At 38.2% G+C, this 22,910-nt stretch overlaps 1 protein-coding gene across 3 annotated transcripts in view; it reads left to right on the top strand.

The window, feature by feature from the left end:
* NT5DC3 (5'-nucleotidase domain containing 3) overlaps positions 1–21,687 on the top strand; it is a 28,707-nt gene extending 7,020 nt beyond the window's left edge. For 2 of the 3 annotated variants that reach the window (XM_049822419.1, XM_049822421.1), the window contains exons 2-14: positions 1,931–2,115; positions 5,693–5,767; positions 6,333–6,388; positions 10,011–10,101; positions 11,763–11,900; positions 13,445–13,505; positions 13,742–13,844; positions 13,989–14,090; positions 15,142–15,223; positions 15,575–15,661; positions 16,857–16,997; positions 17,366–17,430; positions 18,547–21,687. In XM_049822419.1, the coding sequence (XP_049678376.1) occupies positions 1,948–2,115; positions 5,693–5,767; positions 6,333–6,388; positions 10,011–10,101; positions 11,763–11,900; positions 13,445–13,505; positions 13,742–13,844; positions 13,989–14,090; positions 15,142–15,223; positions 15,575–15,661; positions 16,857–16,997; positions 17,366–17,430; positions 18,547–18,808 (1,431 nt within the window). In that variant the 5' untranslated portion in view covers positions 1,931–1,947 and the 3' untranslated portion in view covers positions 18,809–21,687. Of the gene's footprint in view, positions 1–18; positions 105–1,930; positions 2,116–5,692; positions 5,768–6,332; positions 6,389–10,010; positions 10,102–11,762; positions 11,901–13,444; positions 13,506–13,741; positions 13,845–13,988; positions 14,091–15,141; positions 15,224–15,574; positions 15,662–16,856; positions 16,998–17,365; positions 17,431–18,546 lie in introns of those variants that run through there. The other variant, XM_049822420.1, reaches the window with a different exon arrangement.
* The last annotated feature ends 1,223 nt before the right edge of the window (positions 21,688–22,910 follow it).

Genomic DNA, 22,910 nt, shown 5'->3' with positions numbered 1-22,910 from the left:
TTTTGACCCGAGGTTTATAGCACTTGGGATGCTGTCTGCCAGCCAGAACATCTAAGAGCTACAAACTGTTTATACTGTCTGAAAACAGACAGGCGCTAGTCAAGGTTTGTTGTTTTGTTTTTTTTTTTTTTTAATCTGAAATATCGTTATATAAAAATATCTTTATTTTTAAAACAAGTGTTGACTCACCAGGCTGCACAATTGAAAACTGAAAAAAACCTTTAAGTATAATACAGAAATGGGTGTTGTAACATGATTTTGGAAGTTCACTCAAAACTGTGGTTATGACTTCAAGTTAATTAAATGATTCATGGCCCTTTTTTATGGAGTAAGAGTATTTGCCTTAATAGCAGCATGTCAAATTGCAATTGATTATTTTGTTACCTCAATTGAAAATAACATTTATCTCCTGTATTAGTGTAAGCAGTGACTGGAGATAGTAGGAGCTAATATTTTGATTGAGGCTTATTTTGTTAAATCCCCTGAAATGAAAGCTACAGCTCTTCATGTCAGATTAAGCATGGGGAGCTCCTGGGATCTTTTTTGGTGAAAGAGATGCTGGACTTTATTTGAAACTTGGAATTAAACTCTGAGAGACTGCTGTTCTTTCTCCCTCTTAAAAATTAAGACTTGGATATCTGCATCTGATGAAGTTGAATGGTTTCAGGTTACTGTCTGTTATTGGGCATTTGTAGAAGTTTCTTATTGTAGCTGCCTGTCAGCTGTGCAGCAGTCTAAGGCATTGCTTTTACAAATGTTATTTCCCTTTCTATGAGTTGGCCAGAGTTTTCAAAACGGAGCACTATCTTTCGAACAGATCTGGAATCCCCACCCCTACCTGCCCTATTGAGATGGTTTCCTCCCATGGTGGAGCATGTAGTCTATCTGTCCTCAGAGCTGAAGATGCTGAGATAAGCTTGACTGATTCCTTCTAGACTTTTATGTAGAAAGTAACCAAACAAAGCATAGTCCCTTTAAACGCACCCTTCCAAGCACAGAGTTAAGATGAAAACTCCCCTTTTTTCCACTAGTAGGGATAAAGATCATGTATGGGAAGGGAAGGAAGGAAAACATGCTCATGTTTTATGCTTCCAGGAGGGTAGCATTTAGCCTCCTAATGTTGCTCCTTAAAGTTTTCTAAACAAGAAATACAAACATCCTTAATACTTAGATTGCTGTTGGTCCTAAAGTTACTTTATATGTTACGGCTCTATGTAAGTGGTCTAAACTTCCCAGTATACTTTTCAGACAACTATCAAGAGAAACATACCCGTAAAAATGGAAGTGATTTACACACAGTAGGTACATGTGTGTAGAGAATAAGCAGAATATTTTTTGTTTCCTGAGGTTAATAAGCATAGCAATGTGTATGTAACTGTTGTTTGGAAAGTATGGCAATCACATAAAGTTTACTTACTGAGTTGAAACTGAGTAATGTGGTAACCTTGAAATGGTGAAGCAAAAGAAATTAAAGCAATGTCAGATTAAAACAGTGTCAGTTCTGCTTCTGGGGCAGAAGCTGGACCAAATAATGGGAGGACAAGGCAAGGCTCCTATAGTAATAATAATAATAATCCTCTAACTCCAAAGCTCATTTTCAAAAGCAGTAATATGTGTCTTAATGAAGTTAGCAAAAAAATTATATATATCAAGTCTTGCTCTGATGAGCAAGATGCCAAAACGTATCTTCTCTCTTGAACTGTACAGAGAAAAGTGTGCTTCAAATAAAAACTATGGATCTCCAGGACAAGTTAGGGACATCATTTTCAATAGCATCATATTGTTAAAGATTACCTCATCGGTATGAATTAGTTTGATAGTTTCCGTCATCATTTATCTATGTCTAGACATTGCTAATGGATTTCTATGTATTTATTTGAATAAAACTATAAGGCTGGTATAACTTTTTTTTTCTCTTCCCTGTTCCCAGAGTTGGTTCCTTCAATTATGAGTAACATGCTGAATCCAGATGCTATTTTTTCAAACAATGAATTGAGCCTGTCAGACATTGAAATTTATGGTTTTGATTATGACTACACATTGGTCTTTTATTCTAAACATCTGCACACGCTGATCTTCAATGCTGCTCGAGATCTTCTTATTAATGAGCATCGGGTAAGTAAAATTAATGGAATAACAATAAACTTAGGAATAAAGAGTATAATCAATAATTTCTAACTGAGAAGGGCATAGCTCATCTTTTCCTGCCTCAGTCCTAGCTCATTTCCCTTATAAGAGATTTTTGTACAATAGCTACATATGAACCACAGAAGTCCTGGTTTATTCTCAGCTGCAGTTTTGAGCAGAGTGCAATCTGATGACTGTTAAGGAATAGAGTTTTGTTTGTTTTATTTTTTTAATGTAGTGGTGTGGTTTTTGTCTTTTTCCTGATTGTCAATTACTGGAGTCACCCTAATAAATAAGCTTAAAAGTTACCATTACTCTGTTTTAGGCACTGCTGTGAGTGCAGTGATTAATTTCCATATGAAATATTTTTAGCCTGACTTCTTAGGAGACCTTTGATTGCACTGTGTACTTGCAAGGTGCGCTGTACGTGCCTGGTGTTTCAGCTGAGTTAGCTGAAGGGGCAGCATGTACAGTGATGCTGTAATCAGAGGCTGGATACAAGAGACACCCAAATAAGTTTTCAATTAAGTTTTAGTCCCCAAAGAGGGGGCACTGCGCTGTTGCCTCACCAAGCAGTGTGTTTGCATCGGTGACCTGTTGACATCCAAGCAGCTTGGAGCTGGTTGTTTCATGGTTTGGGGATGGGAGAAGTTACTGTGTGTTGGAAAGCAGGGAGGAGATGGGTGACTTGGGAAACTGAAGGCATTGCAGGGAAAAAGATTGGAGAAAACGTGGACTGAAAGAGGCAAAGTTTATTGTCCTGTAGGACTTGCAGGAAAATAGACAAAAAGTCCACAGAGTAACTTACTTAATAAAACTGCTTGTGTATTTTATACAACCTAAATCTGAATGGGTGATGGTGTTCTACTTTCGTATTTGAGCCTAAAGGTTAGGAGCTATATATGAACATCTATAAATATCCCTGGAAGAAGAACAAAACTTCATGGGCACTACAAGCATACACAACTTGATCCCCCTAAGATTTTGGCAGGTCTTGGTAGCAATTTCTGTAGGATTAAAGCTACGTGGTTGTTGCAAAAAACAGTGTTACTGTAGGAGTCAAGATTTAATTCTTGTAGACAAAAATTCAAACGTTGCGTCTGTCTTTACTATTTGAATGAATTCAGGTAGGAATAACTTTCTGGTTTGTCTCAAACTCTCTTGAGTTCTAGTAAATGAATCTGTAATTAGTTTTTGAGATGGCTTATGGAAATATATCATCTCCCGTTGAAATTTATTGAGGGACAAGAGTTTTCATTAATGCTATCTCTGTAGCTGCTTATACTGGTAATGTTTTTCTTGCCTTTAACATTAGAAAAAAATTCTAGATAGTATTGCCCATTATGACTGTCACAGTCAACCTAAAAGGTGGCCAGTTTTGGTCATGGCAGTGTAACGTAATTAACGAGAAGTTGCAAAATACAGTGTGGGGAGCAAGGAATTTTGAAGTGTGTCCAAGAGAATAAACATCAATTTAATGCTAATCTTGGAGGTGGCAGCAGGTGTTGAATGTAAACTCTTCCTCTTGGTTTTATTTCTTTCCTAATGTACGGGCCTTATGCCACCTTATCTGGACTGCCGTTTCAGTCCAGATATATGTATTCCTATCAAGATAGTAGAGGGGTAAGCAAACAGTGCAATTTTTATCTTTTTTTTTCTTTTTTCTGTTTGGCTTGTAAGGAAGCTTTGATTTATGTGCCAAGGTAGGCTCAATCTTTTTCTCGTATGTACTGACATGCATGCAAAGAGATAGCCTTCTAGTAGAATAAAGTAAAGTAGGAAAGTCAAGTATGCAGAAATTTGAAAAAGTCAGAAATTAATTTCCGTGGTCATGCTTGATGTGGCTGCTTTGGGGCATGTCCAAAACATTGTAGTTTCTAATTGATCACATTCTATATCTTACCCTGATGTTTTCCCTTGTTTCTTCTGCTTCCATGTTCCCTGGCCAAATCTACACATCTTCCCAACCCGCCTGTAGGCTTCTGATGCTGTTCCTCATTCAGATCAGTAGCATCCCCCACATTTTCTGAAAGTGGTAGTAGGGCTGGTAGTTCAGAAGTTAGGAGAAAGGACTGTTTTCTTTAACTGTAGATGCCTGTGCTCAGTACAGGCATGATCTACAGCAGTTGCAGAGCAAGTCCTCCTCAGCATAGAGAAAAACTTTGTGGAGAAATTGCTATTCAGTTTTTGTAAATGTAGCTAGAGCCTCTGTTGAAGCTGTATAATCTACTTTTTTTTTTTTTCCCTGAAGGCTTGTAAATTAGCCACGTATGTATGGAGATTGTTGTAGAGAAGGTGGAGAATGTGCCCGAGATACATTTGTCAAGTTCTATGACTGCTGTAGCCTGTGGGAGGGAAATGAAGGATTGCCTTTCAGTTGGTTAATCAAAGGAACGATAGTTTTCTCAGGCCTTGTCAGAAATGACTGAAGCATTTTACCTTTTAAAAACAAACGAACAAACTCCTTAGCCCAAGGCACACACCTAACATTTTTTTCTTGGCTAACCTGTGCTTAAAGCAGGACAAAATTACAGTTGACTGAAAATGGGCTTGTACTGAAAATTGTTAGAAAACTCTCTAATAGGTGGTGTGAGGTACCTGTGCTATCTGTAAAGAATCTGAGGAAAGAGTAAATGACACAGGCATTCAATTTATGTGCATCTCTAAACGACGTGTTACAAATGCTGTCCAGGGTAAACATGGTTGGGTCACTGTGGTGTTCTCCTGAGGCAACTCGCCATGATGGTTTAGTGCCCAACTTGCTTTCAGGATCTGATCTTTATGACACACTGTACCTCGGGGAAAGTCCCTGTTAGGGGAGCCTGGCTTCTCCAGGTAACATTAGCCATTGTGAATTCTCTTCTTCCTTCCTCCCCATTTGTGTTTATTTGCAGTGCACCATATCTTTAAACACCTCCGAGGTCTACATTTCAAACTCAGCAGTCTAAAATCAGGAGTATGATCTGCACTGAGGGAGTCAAAACAGACAGCTGTGCTTCTTCTATTTCTTGCCAAAGATTTTTTTTTTTTTTTTGCTCCTGTTAATATTAATGATGATGTATTGTTTTTTCTTTCAATAGAAGTGAACAGTAAAGTTCAGGTATCTCTGTAAATTAGGGTATGTTCTTGGGTTTCTAGCTAGAAGGTTGAGTTGGAAACTGTTTGTATAGTCTGTTTCATGGGGAGACTTCACAATGCAAGGTAACTCAGCTATTAAATTTTAGGAAGTTAATAAAATTTTGTTTGTTTTTCAAAGGTGCATGTATCAAAATAACTTTTTGAACAAGAGGCTAATGTTCAAAGGTGATCACTACAGAGTACCTGGATGTCCAACTTTAGGTACCATTCTTTACTTAGATTTGAAACAATGACCTTGAATTCTGGAAAAATGTTTGATTTGTCTTGCGCTCTACATATGTTCCTGCAAATATCACCAGCCTATCAACAAGCCTCTTAATGACTAGTGAAAATGAGAAGCATAGAAAACTTAGGCTTTTAAAATTCTACAGAAGCAATTTTTTATTTATTATAGATTTAAAATCAAATCATTGCTCTCTTTTCTTAGTATCCTGCAGAAATAAGAAAATATGATTATGATCCCAATTTTGCAATCCGAGGACTTCATTATGATGTGCACCGGGTATGTATAAATAACTTTGTGATGAGTTATGTAGTGCTGAGAACCTAGCCAAAGAAAATAAATAGGGCTTTTAAGTCTTCCAACTTTTCAGTGTGTGTTGATATATAAGAATTTTGTTTCATATTTTTCTCTTTCATAGCAAGCTTGTGTGGTGGTTTTTTGTTTTTTTTTTTTTTTTTTTTTTTTTTTTTTTTGTTTGTTTTTTTTTTGTTTTTTTTTAATAGCTGTTAAGTAGAAAATGTTTTGGGTGTTCTGTTTTCATGGTGGGTGGGGAAAGACAACTTAGAGTGCAACAGAATAAACCTAAGGAGGCATCTGCTAGTAGGAAAAGTTATTTCTTCATGACTTAGCTCAGGTCACTGGACAGTGTTTCCTTGGTGATTTGGCAAGCCCTAGGTAAAAGTCATTAATAAAAGTATTTTGGAAGCTATGAATGAAGTTGAACTGAAGGTGCTCAGGCATTCTTGAGACAGAAAGGTTATAGATAAAATTGCTTTGATTTTTATAATTTCATGTCAAATAGTTGACATGATAAAAACTGATATTTTTTCCTCCCCCCCGCAAGGCATTATTAATGAAGATTGATGCTTTTCATTACATTCAGCTGGGAACAGTTTACAGGTGGGTAAAATTATTTCCTATTTCTAATAAAAATGTATACTCTTATTTTTTTAAACTCTTAGTTGCATTTATTAGTGTACGTCTTAGGTTCTTATCAGGAACAGTACCCTGACAAGCACAGACATGAATGAACGTTGCAGTCTTACTGGAAGGGGGTTTCTTTGCACTGCTGTGTGTACACACAGACATGCACACACGTTTACTGACTGATAGAGTACAGCTGATTCCCCAGTTCAGAGCTGGGGAAGTTGGCAAGCTGGTTGGTCACATAGTGCTGACTCACTTTGTTTCCGGCTGTTAAATTGGCTGAAAGACATCTAAAAATATGCTGATGACTTCTCTGCTGTTGCTTTCTGTGTAAATAATTGTCACAGAGTGCCTGTTAGCATGACTTCGGTGTGGTTGTAGAGACACTGGAGAGGTCTTGTTGTGTTTGCACAGAGCTTTTAAATTTGGACACATCAACCGAATCATACTTACAGAATGGAGCACAACTGCTTTGTGCCCACACAGCCTGACGCTTTTTCAGTTTACTGAATTGATGTAAAATCGGCAATCTCTGTGCTGTGCTTCATTACATGACATAGACATACTGTATGTGATCTTTGACTGGAGAGTTTTTAGTATGGCTTAGTTTACTGTAATGAAGCAGTACTCATTTGACTGACATGAACACCACACTTGGTACCAGATCTTATATTAAACAAGAAGCCTGAGCACCTTTCTTAATGTCATTGGACAAAAAGTTTTCTTTTGGGGCCAAAAGATTATGTAACCTTGAAGTGATTTACTATGGGGGACTGTATATGGTAGTATGAAATGATAATAATGTGCTTGTTACTTCTTTTTGTTTGCCAGTCAGGCAGATGGGTAGATGATTCAGCTGTAGTCGTTGATCTGCTCTTTTATGAGTTATGTCTGAGATGCCCTTTGGGAGAGAGGAGAGTAAGGGAAGGAAAATGAAAGAGGAAACAAGGTGGCATGGTCCAGCTTATGCTGTCAACATAGTAGCTATCTAAAGCTGCCAAAACAATGTGTTCTGTATGTATCATCAGAGTCTGAGTAAAACTTTATACCATCTATTCGAGTGTTTTATACATGCTGATGTGGAATAATTCTTGTGTGTTTAAACTGACAAAACCTGTTCCTGTGGTTTTTTGAAGGAATCGTTTATGCAGGGCTAGGAGGGACCAGAGAACTCGGTTTGAAGGTCACTGATTGTAAGATTCATTTACAAAGGCTGTCGCATTTTTACATTTTTCACTGTGAAAAATGCTTGTTTGCTAGATTAAAGGCTAGGTGAAGTAATCAAACTACATTTATCTGTAGAGGTATGTAGTAGAAATATTAAGAATGGTATGAATGGAAATGTGTATGTGTGAGAGCACCAGAAGAAATGTTGATAGAAGGGACAAAAGGATGGCATGTGTTGGTGGTGCCTGGATCGGTTGGTCATCAGGATATCATCACATCTGCATGCTGTTTCTGCAAACACCTGTATGGGGATGGGGGAGCAAAAAAGAGGCTGAAGGCTTTGAGAGATGATGTCGGGAAGAACAGTGGTATGACTGGAACTGTATAGTTACCTAGACAGGAAGACGAATGAGTGGTGAGTCCATCAGCAGTGTTGCCTTATGACTCAGAGAGGGACAGAATGAAGAGGCAGGAGATCACAGTTGCTGTCAACTCCTAGTACAAAAGACACATCCGAAGCCAGAACATGATGACCATCAAGAAAACTCGAGAGGTGTTGAGATTTGTTGAAGAGCTGGTGTCCCTTGTTCTCTGTGTCACCCAGAGTAATTCTGGACAGACTGCTAGGCCACACATCTTGGTACTTGTGAGTCTGTGTGACAGTGAGACTGAAAGCTACTATTTCACTCAATACTTTCTCTTAATTTTGTTTAAAATATTACCTTTCTCTTCTATGCCAGCACTGAGTTTTGCTGTCAGTTGCTGCATATCTTAGTTCTTGGGTTTTAACCTCCTGCGTGTTCCATGTGTGTGTAAGTCAATTATACAGGTGAAGGTAGCAGGACTTGCGCAAGCATACAGCCTCATTTGCATTGAGAGGTGTAAGCAATTCTGGTATCCCTCTAACAATGTGTGTCTCCAAGAGCAGCGGTGGGAGCACTGCTGTAGGTGCCATCTGTCCATGCTGTCAGTGGAATGAAATAAACTTTGTAGTTATACAGCTGGACTATGAACTGTGTCACGACTATGAGTCTTCTGATAAAACTAATCTGCAGCTTTGCCTACACGGTTGTCTCTTCCCCTCTGCATTTCATGTATGTCTATTTTCCTCTCTTGATTTGTGCTTAAGTAGCTCCTGATCCCCAAGCATTTTCTTTAGCAGTATTCAAATACCACTTGGCATAGTTGTCTGCAGACTAGAGGATGAGGCAGTCTTTCTCAATTCTGATCCTATTACTTGGTATATGTTTAATATTTTGGTTGCATTTCTTATTGTTACTGCTGTGGAGTGGGTGACGCAGGACTCTGTATGTTACAAAACTAAAGTACTATCTGCCCTGTTTGTGCACAACATGAATTTGAATGCTGGAGTCCTACCAGCAGTAGCACAGAGCTATGTACAAGTTGATGTAGCATTGAGAAGTGCAGTAAAGGAGCTAGTTAACATGGGATTCTGCTACCATAGCAGCCCTGAGGAAGTTCATGTATCATGCCCTTCCACTGCAAAGCTGGTGTGGATGTTAAACACTGAAAGTACTAGGCTTGTTAATTAATTTATTTACTTTTTAATGCCTCACAACACTTCTGGGTGAGACCAAGAAAAGGAGGCACTGAAATCACTGTCTGTCTTAAAAGGCTGCAAAACACCATAAGTAGGCTTGGAAAAAGGGACCAGATGATCTGGTTTTCATTTGTGTTCTTTAATCTTAAGCAAAACCTCAACACGTCTGTGTCTTCTGGTGAGGATGTTTGCATGCCTGCAGTGTTTTACATGCTTTAGTGCAAGATGCTTGATACTTTAAACATTCAAAACCAAACCAAAGCCTTTAATCTCTTAATAGAAGGAAACTCTGCAGAGAGATGATGTCTCCTACTTCCCCATTTGTTGTTATATTTTTATATTTTAATTACTTGTCAATAATCCTTCAAGTAATCTTAAATTTTGGGAAACGGAACTGTTGATACAGTTTAAAAGAAATTCTTACTTAGTTAAAGGTTGTGTGTGTTTTTCTTTCCCTTGAATCTCCAAGGTCATGCTGCTGAATAATCTGGTTTAAACGCTATCACATCATCAGTGCTGTATGAAACAAAGGCATAGTGAGGAATTACTTTGTGTTAAGAAACTGGAAGCTCTAACTACTTCTTACAAACCCTTGAGGCATAGTTTCAATGGAGACTAATTAGCTCTTTTCCCGTAAGAAAGTAAAAAGGACTTAAAATTGGAATGTGTTCTGTGTGCGTCAGCCTGTTAAATGTTACTTGTTCTGTAAGGAAAAATGCTGGTTTAACTTACAGGCTAAAGTGTTCCTATGACATTATTAGTATTTTAATAAGCTCTGGATCTAAGTGTTAATCTGTTGGACTTTCATTTGGTAATTCTTGAAAATTTTAATCTGACTTTTGAATTAAAGCTAATGTTGTTTTCTAGAGGCCTCAGTGTTGTCCCAGATGAAGAAGTCATTGCAATGTATGATGGTTCCCATGTCCCTTTAGAACAAATGAGTGACTTTTATGGAAAGGTAAAACCACAAACTTCTCCTTAAAAAATTTTTTTGGGGTAGCGATGTTTGCATTTTGTTCTTGTTCTTACTAGCAGTTACATTTTCTCAATGCATGATTGACTTAGTGCTAGATGTGGAGTTTGCCCTCTAAAGTGACAAATATCTTTTTTTTTCCTCCTACTTGCTGTAGTTTCTTCTTTCACTGTTCCCTTGCCCAGTCATACAGACAGAGAAGCAGAACATAGGAAAATCAAGTGACTTGCTCAGTGTTGCACAGCAAATCTGATAAAGGCTGGGAAATGAACCATATCTGGTGCCTTACCCTGGCTATGTACTTCTTCCTGGTGGTCTAATGGCTTTGCTGATGTAGCAGCAAGTAAATGTATGGAGGCATCTCTTGCATACAAGCTGGCAGAGTGATAAGTAAGAGGATTTGACAAAAGATGAATGATAGCAGATAAAACTTTTAAGTTTCGGATGTGACTTTTTGGGGAAGGTTCATCTTGCTGGTGGGTTCCTTCCTCTTTCCTAAATGAAGAATGGTGCTGTCTTTTTAGTAAAAACCAAGTTTATTTTACTTCTTTTACTTATGGGTGTTAATTTCACGTTGACGTGAAAGACCCTTCATTGTGCTGTGGAGCATTTTGTTGTTCTTGCACTTGTTCTTATTTTAAGGAGCTGAACTTAGAATTTCCAAATCTGGTCTCTGCAGCAATTCTGAATATTGCCATGGCATTCCCTGTCAGATGCCTTGGTCTCTGCAAGTCTATGTTTTCTTTGATCTTGGAAAGGACCGTGACAGGACAAGAGGCCGTAGGCACAAACTGAAACACAAGAGGTTTCCTCTGAACATCAGGAAAGGCTACCTTTGCTGTGAGGGTGAACAAGCACTGGCACGGGTTGGTTGCCCAGGGAGGTTTTGGAGTCTCCATCCTTGGAGATTCAGAAGCCATCTGGACAAGGTCCTGGGCAGCTGGCTCTAGGTGGCCATGCTTGAGCAGGGGGGTTGGACAAGGTGACCTCCAGAGGTCCCTTGCAACCTCAACCATTCTGTGTTTCTTTGATCTTGACCAGTGTGCTGGCTTGTGCTGGTTGCTTTACTTCTCTTCTTCTTGAGAAATATTTGGTTTGTATTTGCTCTTGTATGATGAGATTCTCTACTTTTGTGAAACTTAACTATAGTTACAGCTTTTGCAGACTAGAAATATTTTTCTCTGTTACTGCATTAGTTTCTGTAGATTCTTACAACTTTTTCTGATTTCTTTTCAAGGAGGTAAATTGTTTTGCAGTCCTAATTAGTATTGCACTTATTAAAAAAACCCCAACCAAACCCAAATAACAAATCCTCCACCCCCATCACAATACACAGTGCCTCTTATTTATACAAGTGCAAACTTCCAGTGAAGGCCTAAGTCCTTCTCTTGACTTCTAGCTGAGCGCTGTCTTTTATTTGTTTATGAATGAAAATACTGCTATTAAGAGTATTGAGTATTCTTAAGCCAACACTTTCGTTGGAGTTATTTTATCGAAAGTCTGTTAGTTTGAAAAGCATCTAAAGCAGTGCGAACAGTGATGACAAAACTGAATATCTGCAGCTAAGCTGAAGTGTTTATACTGGAAATGTTCTAATCTGAGAAATGCCTGACCTTTTTTCTTCTTTTTTCTTCCCACCCCTGTAGAGCTCACATGGAAATACAATGAAGCAATTCATGGATATATTTTCCTTGCCAGAAATGACGCTCCTTTCTTGTGTGAATGAATATTTTCTGAAAAACAACATAGACTATGAGCCTGTTCATCTGTACAAAGATGTCAAGGTACTAGCTTTGAAGATTTAGGTAAACCTCTACATTTGTGTGTCTTTTCTCTGAGCACTTCAGGAAGCTTCAACCTGTTGTGTCAGCTCCAGTGAAATACTTCAACTTTTAGGTTTTGTATAGAGTAATTATTGCCATCCAACCATAAAAACGTAAGTAAAATGAAGGCATACCTTGGAAAAGAAACATTGAATAGTTTGAAATTTGTTTTAAATCTGACATTCTAGGGTTGTTGCTCTTTTTGTAGGTTTGAGGGGTAGATGGGGAAAAGTGAAGAAGCTCTTGTACGTCAGCAAAGCTTCTTTTGATTGTTATTAAACACATACTTTTCTCGCTATCAAGAATCGTAAGAGGCTATAGGGAATTCCAGTTAGGAGCTTTCAGTTGTACTGCCAATGTATCTTTGCTAGTATATGATTATTTGCTCTCTCTTGCTTTTGGCATATCTATTTTGCTTGTTTTCCTCTCTTCCTCCTCCAAAAAAAATCTAGTAATAATGACTAGAGTGATTTGACCCTCTTGATTTCTCAGGATGTATCCTGCAGCGGAGATGATTTTATGTCATGGTTATTAAAGAACAGAAGAGGTCATGCCCAAGTTGATGGTATTTGTCTGCACAGGCTTTCCATCCAAAACCTTTTCCTGGCCCCTTGTTGACATGTGTTAAACTTGTGTAGTGTATGTGCAGCATATGTGATGCACCTGAATGTTGAATTTCTCACTTTCCCAAGCAGATTAGCTGGGTTTTAAGAAACTTTTGACCTCTAATTTTCTCTTCTGCCTATGGTTACATAGAGTCAGAAGGCTAGTTCTTGTGGTTTCTGCTGAAGTGTTTGTAGAAACTTCTGTACTGCTCAGCATTACCAACATTTTGGAAGCCCTATAGTGGCATTTCTTTTGAGGATTTTTAGGACATGCATCATGTAAGTACCAAAATGGCAGTACCACTGTCCTAAACAAAGCTGTCCGGTGCAGAGCTGGCTCAGGAGAGCTGCCAAACTCTTTCAGAGCACCTTATGAGTACTTTGCTTAAGCATTTAGCTTCTTTCATCTGTTCATAAATTTCTTTTTTTAAATGACTAGGGCATTTGTGAGTGATCATAATCTAAAATCTGTCTGACTTAAAAGCTTTTGTTTTGTGTTTTTTTTTTTTTTTTTTTTTTTTTTTTTCCCAAGAGGAAGGGAATGTGTTCTGCTACAAAGGTAATTGGAAATCTGCGATGACTCTGCTTCTGCAGAGGGCTTTCACCCTGCTTCACCCTTTTGAGCTCCCTTTCGCAGTTGTTATGTAAAACACCCCCTGTGCTATACAGGTTTTTACTTCCGAAAAGTATGAAGTTAGTTTCTTGGAGGAGGGGCTTACTCTTTTTCTAGTGGTGACATATATATAATGAACATCACATGGCTTTTCTGTAAAGCTGAAAGTGTAATTCAGAGAAAGGAGTTGTTTTAAAAATAAATTACTACTGCTGTGCAGTGAGCATGGTTTTTATACTTGAAAAGATTTTTCAGTTCTTTTCAGTGCTCTGTTGCTTTCCTGACAGGATTCAATCAGGGATGTCCACATCAAAGGAATAATGTACAGAGCAATTGAAGCAGATATTGGTAAGTACTAATGAGATCATCTGTCAAAGCTTTTTTCACTGGTAGTATAATGATCTTTCTGGCTTCCTTGTTTAAGATTACAAATTCTAAATTTTAAAGCTTGAAAGAGTTATTTCCACTTGTCTAAGGTGCCTTTATTAAGAATAACCTTATGTTCTGAGCCCTTGGTTGAATGCAGTGAAAATGCTGATGGAAAACTTTTTCAATTAATACTGTATTTTCCTCAATACTCACAGAGAAATACATCTGCTATGCCGAGCAAACTCGTGCGGTGTTAGCAAAGCTGGCTGATCATGGCAAGAAGATGTTTCTCATCACAAACAGTCCCAGCAGCTTTGTGTAAGTGAACAGTTGTTTGCTGTTCAACTGTATTTTTTTAAAGGATGGGGAGGATGAGGTTCTTGAATGTAATTCATTATATTATTGAGCAGATAACTGCACTTCTGTTATGCTTCACTGTTAATATCCCTCTGTCCTTTTTAGGGACAAAGGCATGAAGTTCATAGTCGGCAAGGACTGGAGGGATCTCTTTGATGTGGTCATTGTACAGGCTGATAAGCCAAACTTTTTCAATGATAAGCGAAGGTGGGTATTTAGTTAGTAAAGAATGATTCAAGCAGCTTATTCCAGATAAGGCTATAGAGCATGGTGTGGACTATTTTAATTTAGATGCAATGTAAAATGAAATCATATTTGCTGAAATCCTGTTTAAGGTCATTACAGAAGGCAGCAACACCCAATGCTGAAGTCCAGATATTTACCATTTCTTAGCTGAGAAAGTTCCAGTAGATGATACAGGTCTACTGGACTGAGTTAGGGTCACAGAAGCTGTTTTTAACATCTTAGCTTGTAAGCTGGTGAAGTGTGTTCCTTTCCTAATAAACCTGAGAAATTTTGGTGCCTTTCAGAATCAGCCCCTTATCTGGAAATCTCTTTGCTTCTGTTTTTTTTGTTGGGTTTTGGTTTTGGTTTTTTTTTTTTTTGTTGTTGTTTGTTTGTTTGTTTTTTTTTTTTTTTTTTTTAGTCACACATGATATTTAGAGGGCAGACTGGCTGACAAACTGGAGTATTTGGACTAGTTCAATTAAGTAAACACATTTGTAATGCGTATACACTACTCTTACGCTTGAAAAAGACCTATTCCTTTATGTGTACTTAAGACTTGAAAGTGAGATAGAGGGTGGTGGGATTTTTTTTCCCTTTACTTATTTTCATTTAATTTTAAGAAGAACTTTGCTGTATGTCTTGCCCCCAGTCCTCTTGCCCCCTTCTTCAGTTGTACAAAATCAGGTATTGGGCAAGATTTTTACACATCTTCACTTTTTTTTGTGTTCTCTTCTCTCCTTAATGGCAGACAATTCTGACTCTATGTGGGATCCCTGCCTTAGTTCTCAAAAGTTGTTCTCAAATGCCATTTTAAATGTCATAAGCATACTGGATAGATACATTGTATTTCACTGCCTAAAGTGAAAGTTTTGGAGCTTTGATTTTTCTGTCTATTACAAAATGTTCAGATGCTAGAGAGCATATTTTCCTTTTGAAAGATGAATATTTTTAATACTAAAATTTTAATCTTCTCCTAAAAAGTGACAGAATTTCTACAGTAATGTAACAAGTGTATATAATTCTATTCTAGACCATTTCGGAAGGTGAATGAAAGGGGAGTGTTGCTTTGGGACAAAATTCACAAGCTGCAGAAAGGTCAGATTTACAAACAGGTATGCTTTCAATAAACTCTTTCAGTTCAAATTTAATACCTATTTCCTAGAATCCCAAGCTTCTTTAGATATCATAAAGGCTTCTAAAAGGTTGATATATTCTTTAAGAGAGTTATTTTAGTGATTGAAGCAGTACAAATTCACTGTTGGTATTGTATGTCTGAAGTTTACTTGCCTCTTGAAGTGACAGTATTACTGAAATCGCCTGTAAAATTTGGGATTCATGATACATAAACTGAGGACAAGATTCTTGATATGAAAATATTTTTAGCGGTGTACTAAATTCCTTTTTTATGCCTATGAAGGTGCAAATTGCATGCCACTACAATGTATGTGTCATTGTTTCCACAGGGTAACTTGTATGAATTCCTGAAGCTTACTGGCTGGAGGGGCTCTAAGGTTCTCTACTTTGGTGATCACATTTACAGTGACTTGGCAGTAAGTAGCTTACTTACACAAAATAGGATAAAAGGCGAGGCTTTTTGTTAGTTTCCCTGTCTTCCTCCCCAGTTGTTCAATATAACATACTTTCATTTGAGATTTCCAAATACAACAAAGTTTGAGTTGGTAGTTAAGCCATATTGCTTTTCTTGCAGTGAAGAAAATTGGTGCCGTAAAAGGCCAACAATATTTTCCACCTGACTTGTAGCATTTAACTTATTTACAAACTACACTCAGGAATGTGTGAGTTCGTAATACTGATCCAGATACTGCTTGTGTCAGATGTAACAGAGAGTAAACACAGATATCCAAACGTACAGGATATGGCTGGTTTGGATGACATTTACTACAGAGGGTAATAAGAGCTGAATGAACTTCTGTTTTGAATGCAGGAGGCGAACTTCCTGTCACTAATGGTAAACTTTCTTCCTGAGATCTTGCTATGGTTCGTAGCCCCACTATCCAGGCACTTTCTTACTACCTTATGAACAAATGTACTGTTAACTGTTGCTTTAGAGTAAGTGACCACCACTTAACTCTTTTGTAATTGATTGTATATGAATGCCTGGGTATGACTTTCCACTGCCAAGCTGTGGTAACATGTTTCAGCAGCAGCGGATGTTAACGTTTTGGCCCCGATCTGCTTTTAAAAAGAAGAGTAAGTTTGGGTGCTTCAGAAGTCTGAGGGCTAAAGGAAGGAGGATGCAGCTCTCTCCTTCTCTGGCACAATGGAGGAGAGAGCACAGGTGGCAGCTGCCTTGTCCTGTACTTGTCAAGAGGAGCTTGAATAGCTGGGGGTCCCGATACAACCCTTCTGTCAGCTAAGTGTATGGGTAGATACCACAAACCCAACACATGGTTTTCTCCAGATACTTCTCACAGCAGCAGAGGTCTCATGAACAAGAGAAATTTCCTACTCTTTGTTTTAAACCTAATGAATTAGTGCTTATTTGCAAGTGCTTATGTGTTCTTTGTCTCCCTCTTTTTAACCATGTGGGATTTGAAGCTTGCTCTGAAATCAAATTCTATTGCCTATTGGCACAGTTAAGTCCCACTGTTTAATGTTTCTGCTTATACATAAGAAGCAATTAAATTAGTGCCCCTTTGGGATAAACAGTTGTCAAATTCTTCAGTTGCTTTAAATAGTTCCTTTTAAGACTAATACTTATATTTTGTAATTCTTGGTAAATAGGATTTGACCCTGAAGCATGGCTGGCGCACTGGTGCAATTATTCCAGAGTTACGATCAGAGATTAAAATCATGAACACAGAGAAGTACATTCAAACCATGACCTGGCTGCAAACCTTGACAGGATTACTGGAACACATGCAGGTTTGTTCTGTCTGCGTGTAATCGGCTCTGTATAGCAGAAGGGATCCAGCCAAGTTTCTAAATGCTGGGCATTGACGTTGCGAGTGCTTTATGTCTCATTAAAGTTCACCAGTTTGAGTGTAGATAAATAAAAGCAATTATTTGTGTGGCTAGTTAATAAAAGTTTTCTCAAAATCTTGTCCCCTTCCTCCACTGGTCAGCCTGGATTGATTCCTGCTTTCAGTTGTTTAAAATGCATGTGGATAACTTCTGTATACTGATCTCCTGAAGCATTGCTCTTGTCCTGTTAGCTGTTAAGGGTTTATTAATGGAAAGGCTCATTTACAAGTGCATCCTTAGTTACCTGTTGTCCATACTTTACATTCCAGGTTCACCGTGATCCTGATTCACAAATGATTTTAGAAGAATGGAAGAAGGAAAGAAAGGAAATGAGGTAAGACACGGGAGATGAAGAATTTGCAATATGCTTCATGGTAGCCAAGTGTTTTATGTGATGTCTTCCACAGGTTTCTTCAGAATTTCTCACCCTTCCTGATGTATATTCCCTGGTAGTTCCAGACCTTCTAAAATTGTCAGTGTAAAGCAATATTCTACTTGTCTCTTGTGCAGCTCTTCTCCCTTCTGACCCTTCATGCATGTGAACCCCTTTTCCCTGTTCCCCTTCTTTGGAACAGATGTTAGTTTTCTGTATGAAAGGGTACTATCATATCAAATACTTTTCCTTCTTGTCTCAGTTCTCCTGTCCCTTTATGTTCAGCTGTCACTGTTGCTATTGATTACACAGCTTTACTTCTGCATGATTTAAAAATGTGTTTCTGTATCAAGACTTGGGTCGCTTCAGTTTTTTTAGATAATTTTTTCAAATTACATACAATACATTTTAGAATATGCAGAAACTGGGCTCTGCACTAGACTAGCAGTGGACTCATCGCAAAGATAAGTAATAGGGCTAAAACTCCTAAAAATCTGTTATCGTGAAGGAGCAATGCCTAAATGCAGGGTGTGTGAAGTGCGTAGTTGGCAAGGCCAACAGCTGTACCACCAGCAGCCTTGCCCAGAAATGTGGAAGTAAATGAAATGGGAATGATACTTGGCAATGACTAATAACAGAAGTTAATTCCAAGATGTGTTTAAACTTTTTGTGTACATTAAGCCAAAGCTTTGTGGGTTTTTTAAAAAGTCTTCTATCTTTGGGAAAAGTGGATGTCATTAGGATTTAGATGAAGCCCGAAGTTGTCTTTCACAAACTCTAGAAAGGAAAGCTTGAGACACCATGTTTCTGAAGTCAGAAGCATCTTACCACTGGTGGTAGTGGGAGAAGTGTGAAGCTCTTCTGTTCGTTACTGTGATTGCTAGATCTGGGCTACGTACGTGCAAGAGGTGCAAACATTTCTTACGTGGTGCATTTAAGTGTTTTGAAGTGCAATGGTAAGAGAATAATGCATAGAACAGATTGCAGGAACTGCTTGCTTCAGGTTCTGGGTGCTAGCTGGTAGAGAGATGTGTGCAGGTATGTTCATGCTCTTTGTTTTCTTTTTTGGGGGGACAGGGAGATGAACAGGAATTTCTTCAACGCACAGTTTGGAAGCTTATTCAGAACTGATGAGAATCCAACTTATTTCTTAAGACGTCTCTCTAGATTTGCGGATATCTACATGGCATCATTGAGTTGTCTCTTGAACTATGAGCCTGATTACACGTTTTATCCAAGAAGGACTCCTTTGCAGCATGAACTTCCTGGCTGGTCAGACCAGCTGTGTACTGGTACATTCAGAATACCTTTCCTACAAGAGACAGTTCAGATCAAATAAACACTTGGCAGCTTCCTTTTAAAATGGGCAAATATTATCTTTTTTTCTTTTTTGAATGTACATGTATTTTATTTAAGTCGCTTAAATCTGTTCTCTTGATTTAGGTGTAATTCATACTTGTTCTCATGAGTGTTGTACCTATTTTCTCCTCTCCTGCTCGGAGATATAAAAACTCCTTTTACACACGGAAGAGATGATGGACTGCCAAAATAGCAGTGGGCTGGGAGGGAGGGCACATTTAAGGGGAAGGACCGGTGGTGTTCTGGGGTGGTTGGTTTTGTTCATTGGAAATTTCGATCTGCAGCCTTGTGGTTTACAAAGACAGACGTGTACTCTGTGTTCTGGCCCTCTTCAGCGCTCCAGCTGGAGCCTGTAGTGGATCTTGGCACTGAAAAGCTTAAATCCAGTATTAGTAATTCAGTGATACACAGTTAGTAGCCAGTTTATGGTGAGACTGAGAAGGATGGTGTATGCATCTTAACTTTCCTTGCTGCCATAGCTAGAGCCTTATCCGTACCTGAACTAACCGCTGTAATGTTGGCGTGGCTCTGCTGCTTTGCAGTGATTACAGAGCTGGCAGGCTCAGGCTGATGGGCTTTTTCTCCTGTCCACGCGGTTTCTGTTCCTGTAATGTCTGTGCTTGGCTGTCGGTGGACCTGAGCCTAAAACTGAAAGTGACAGTACCTTGGGCTGCTTCAGCTTCCTTTTGTTAATTTCTAGGCACCTTTCTTTTTAAGATTCAAAACACTTAAAATATCTACTCTCTAATAATAAAGCCATTTCAAGAGGTCTTGCATTTTTTTCAAAGTGGAGGCAGATCTCTGTCAGGCTTTAGACTGATCCTAAATGCTGCTTGTTAAAATTTTAAGTGTCTTACAGTGGTATGTAATGTGGTTTTGCTGTTCCCTAGAAGAGAAGATATTTCATATAGCCTTCAGTAATGGACTTTTACAGTCAAAAGTAAACACGCACAATAGGCAAATGAGTTAAAAGAAAAATGAAGGAATGAAAAAATGAAAACCAGAGTTTTCAGATGACTTTTTTTAGCTCAAGCCCCAAAAGATGAATTGGGCGTGGTGGACAGTTTGCATCAAGCAAAATAATTTTGATGGTGCAGATTAGAAGTTTTATTGAATTGCTGAAATTGCAGATAATGCATGAACACAAACGCTGGGTAGTATATATATTCCAAAGATGTGAGCTGAAAAATGTCTATTTTGCACAAGGAAAACATCTGTTGATGTATTTCCTCAAACAGGCACTTTATAGAACTGCTATATAGTTGTTTTTAAATAAGGATGCTTTCCTTTCTCTGCATCCAAAGGAGACCTTTTTTTTTTTTTAACTGGTGCTTCCCACCCCAGCCATTTTAGAAGGCATTATATGATTAATATTTTTCAAATTTTAGTTATTAAAGGCTCTGTTTTTAAAAGCATATAACTAACAAAATATATAGTGTTTGGTATTCTTCATTTTGGGGATATCAGATGCTTCCTGCCATGATTGTCAGGTAAACAAACTTTTGGTGACCAAAAGTTTTCTTGTTTGGTTTTCTTTTTTTTAACCTGTATTATGTGCAAGTACCTATATTTCACATGCAGTATCTTTCCTATTCTTAAAAGTATGTTTGCAAAGTAAAGAATGTATTCTGATCTAGCCTGTACAATTTCATAAGTAGTTTTCCTGTATGCTTGAAATCAGTCTGAAGTCCTCAGAGGTGGTTATAGATTTTATGTTCATGGTTTTCTTGTGCTCCTGTTTCAAACTTGACGTGGAACGCTCCTGAAGTGTCTGTGTGTGTTATTTAAACAGATGAATATACTTGAAATAAGTTCATCTGACAGTCCTGCTGTTTTGCTGGAAGAAAAAGATAAAGTTTTGCAGGAAGTTAAGTTTGGCTTTGTCAGGAGACTTGTTGGTGGGGCTGTGCAAGAAATATTTAGCATAACTTGATAATGAAATGTGGGGATGGAAACACCCAGATTTGCCTTCAGTTCTTTATCCTAATGCTCAGCTAGAACCGAACTTGGTGTTACATGTGTGTAGCACCTCTCATGCTCAAGAGATTTCAATGCACTGTTTAAAAAAAAAAACAACCCCCAAAACCAAACACCAAACCACTGTACATTCTCTGTCTTACTACCAGCAAATAATAATATTGTTACTCAGTTGTGCATTATTGAATTTGCTAATGTTTTGTTGGTTATAGCTCTGTGATATTTATTCTTTTAAAGCTGGCTAGGAGTCAGTTTGCCTAATTTACCTGTGTTAAGCAGGAATAGTAATGTTATCCACGTAATACGCGTTTTGTTTCAAGATTATTTTCTCCTCTCCACCGTCTTTTCTCTTAACTTACAAATCAAACTTCTGTACAAAGCTATGTTACAACAGCCAGCTGAAGGAAAATCTTGTTTATATTGCATGACTTCTTGAAATAAACAACCTTGCATGAAAAAAAAAAAAATATGGGAGGGTTATGTTCCTTTAAGACAACCCAACTATGTATAATATGAATTTAAGTGAGAATTTTAAAGTATATTATTTATTTTTCAGTGCTAGAATGCTGCTCTTTAACTTTTAAAAATGTTTTGCATTTTTGTAATGATTTCACCTTGGCGCTCTCTGCATTACTTATTTTAACCTTGTTATGTTACTGACTTCAAAGAGATTTTTGAGCATGTTTAAAGGGCAGTGTCTCTGTATTCATTTTGGGAGTATAGTTCATTTGAACACCAAAGCAAGAAGAAATTTTCATTCTGTTCTATCAAAAACACAGAGGATAATAGTCTGTCAATAAAAGAAGAGTTTAATGAACTGTAGAACTTTTTTTGTGATAAAAATATTTAATGATTATTACAAAAATAAATGCTTGGACTTTATCTTCTGGTCCCTATGAGCCTTAATATTTTGGGTGACTGGGGAGAAGGAAAGAACATGAGTTGTATTAATTGCAAAACTCTGTGGGGAAAACTCCCCTAAATATGTGTGTATGTTTTCAGTGTGTTTGTGTTCTAAATTTTTTAATATTTTGTAAGTAAAAAGAAGCAAGCATGCGTAGGGGGGCAAGGGAAGGAGTCAGGGAAATGATTTTTGGATTCCCTTGGTTGTGCTTGATAGCTGTGTCAACAGCCCCAGATTTGTCTGCATACCTTGTTCTGCTGGGAGGCATCCTGGGGTTGCTCTCAGAGGTAAGGAATGCTTTCCTGGAGTTGACACCTTCCCTCCTGGCCCCCCCTCCCTCCGCGAAGTAGACACCAGGAAGTGTATCACAGGGGAACATTACTGCTGCTAGCGAGAAAATCTTCCTTTTCTTGCTTTTTTTGGTTTCTACAGTGTTCTCACAATTTGCTATGATATTAATGTTTTGAGGGAAAGGAAACAACAGTGAATCAAACTGGAGTTTGATTCACTTCTAATAGTACGGTGAAAATTGCAGCTGTTACTGCTGTGCGTCGGTTGAAAGGCAATGTTAACGTGCTTGGTAAAAATACGGTATGTGAACAAGTAGGTAGCTGCTGCTCCTCTCAGACCTAAAAAACTGAATGTGGACATGACATGGCTAGTGTATGTTCATCTTCATTGTCTACTTGCCACAAAAATGGCTCAAGTAAGAATTACGATTTGAATGCTCTCATGTCACCTGTATTTCTTGCTAAAGCTGCTACAATTACTATTTCCCTTTGTAGACTGAGGGGGGATGTAAACAAAACACAGTCAAGTTCGAGGAAAGACAGAAAAGCTAGAGGAGGCAAGGGGGGCAGACAGGATAGTTGTGTTTCCTGCTGCTGAAGTTCTTGCAAGAAAGTATACTAGCAAAAAATCCCCTCAGTTTAAAAATAGAGGTTTAACACATCTTCTGTTTCACGCTTGCCAGTTGTAGTTGTAACAGAGCCAAAATGAAAGCGTAGAGCCTGGAGTACTAGTAAATTTAGGGCATTTGCCAAGTTAGCAGCCCTGTGTGTTTGAGGCCGTTTTAAAGTCTCTGAAGAAGAATAAAAGCAGTTAAATAGCAGGCTAGTGAAAGTCTACTTTTCACAGAGGTGTCTGTCTGCTTCTGGGTAGGTTAGTCGAGACTCAGTTTTGCATTTGGCACTCATAGTTG

Source organism: Accipiter gentilis, chromosome 18 (assembly GCF_929443795.1).
Source record: "Accipiter gentilis chromosome 18, bAccGen1.1, whole genome shotgun sequence".
In the NCBI taxonomy this organism is placed as follows: Eukaryota; Metazoa; Chordata; class Aves; order Accipitriformes; family Accipitridae; genus Astur; species Astur gentilis.
Note: the sequence above shows the minus strand (reverse complement) of the source record. Positions and strands in the feature narration are given on the sequence as shown.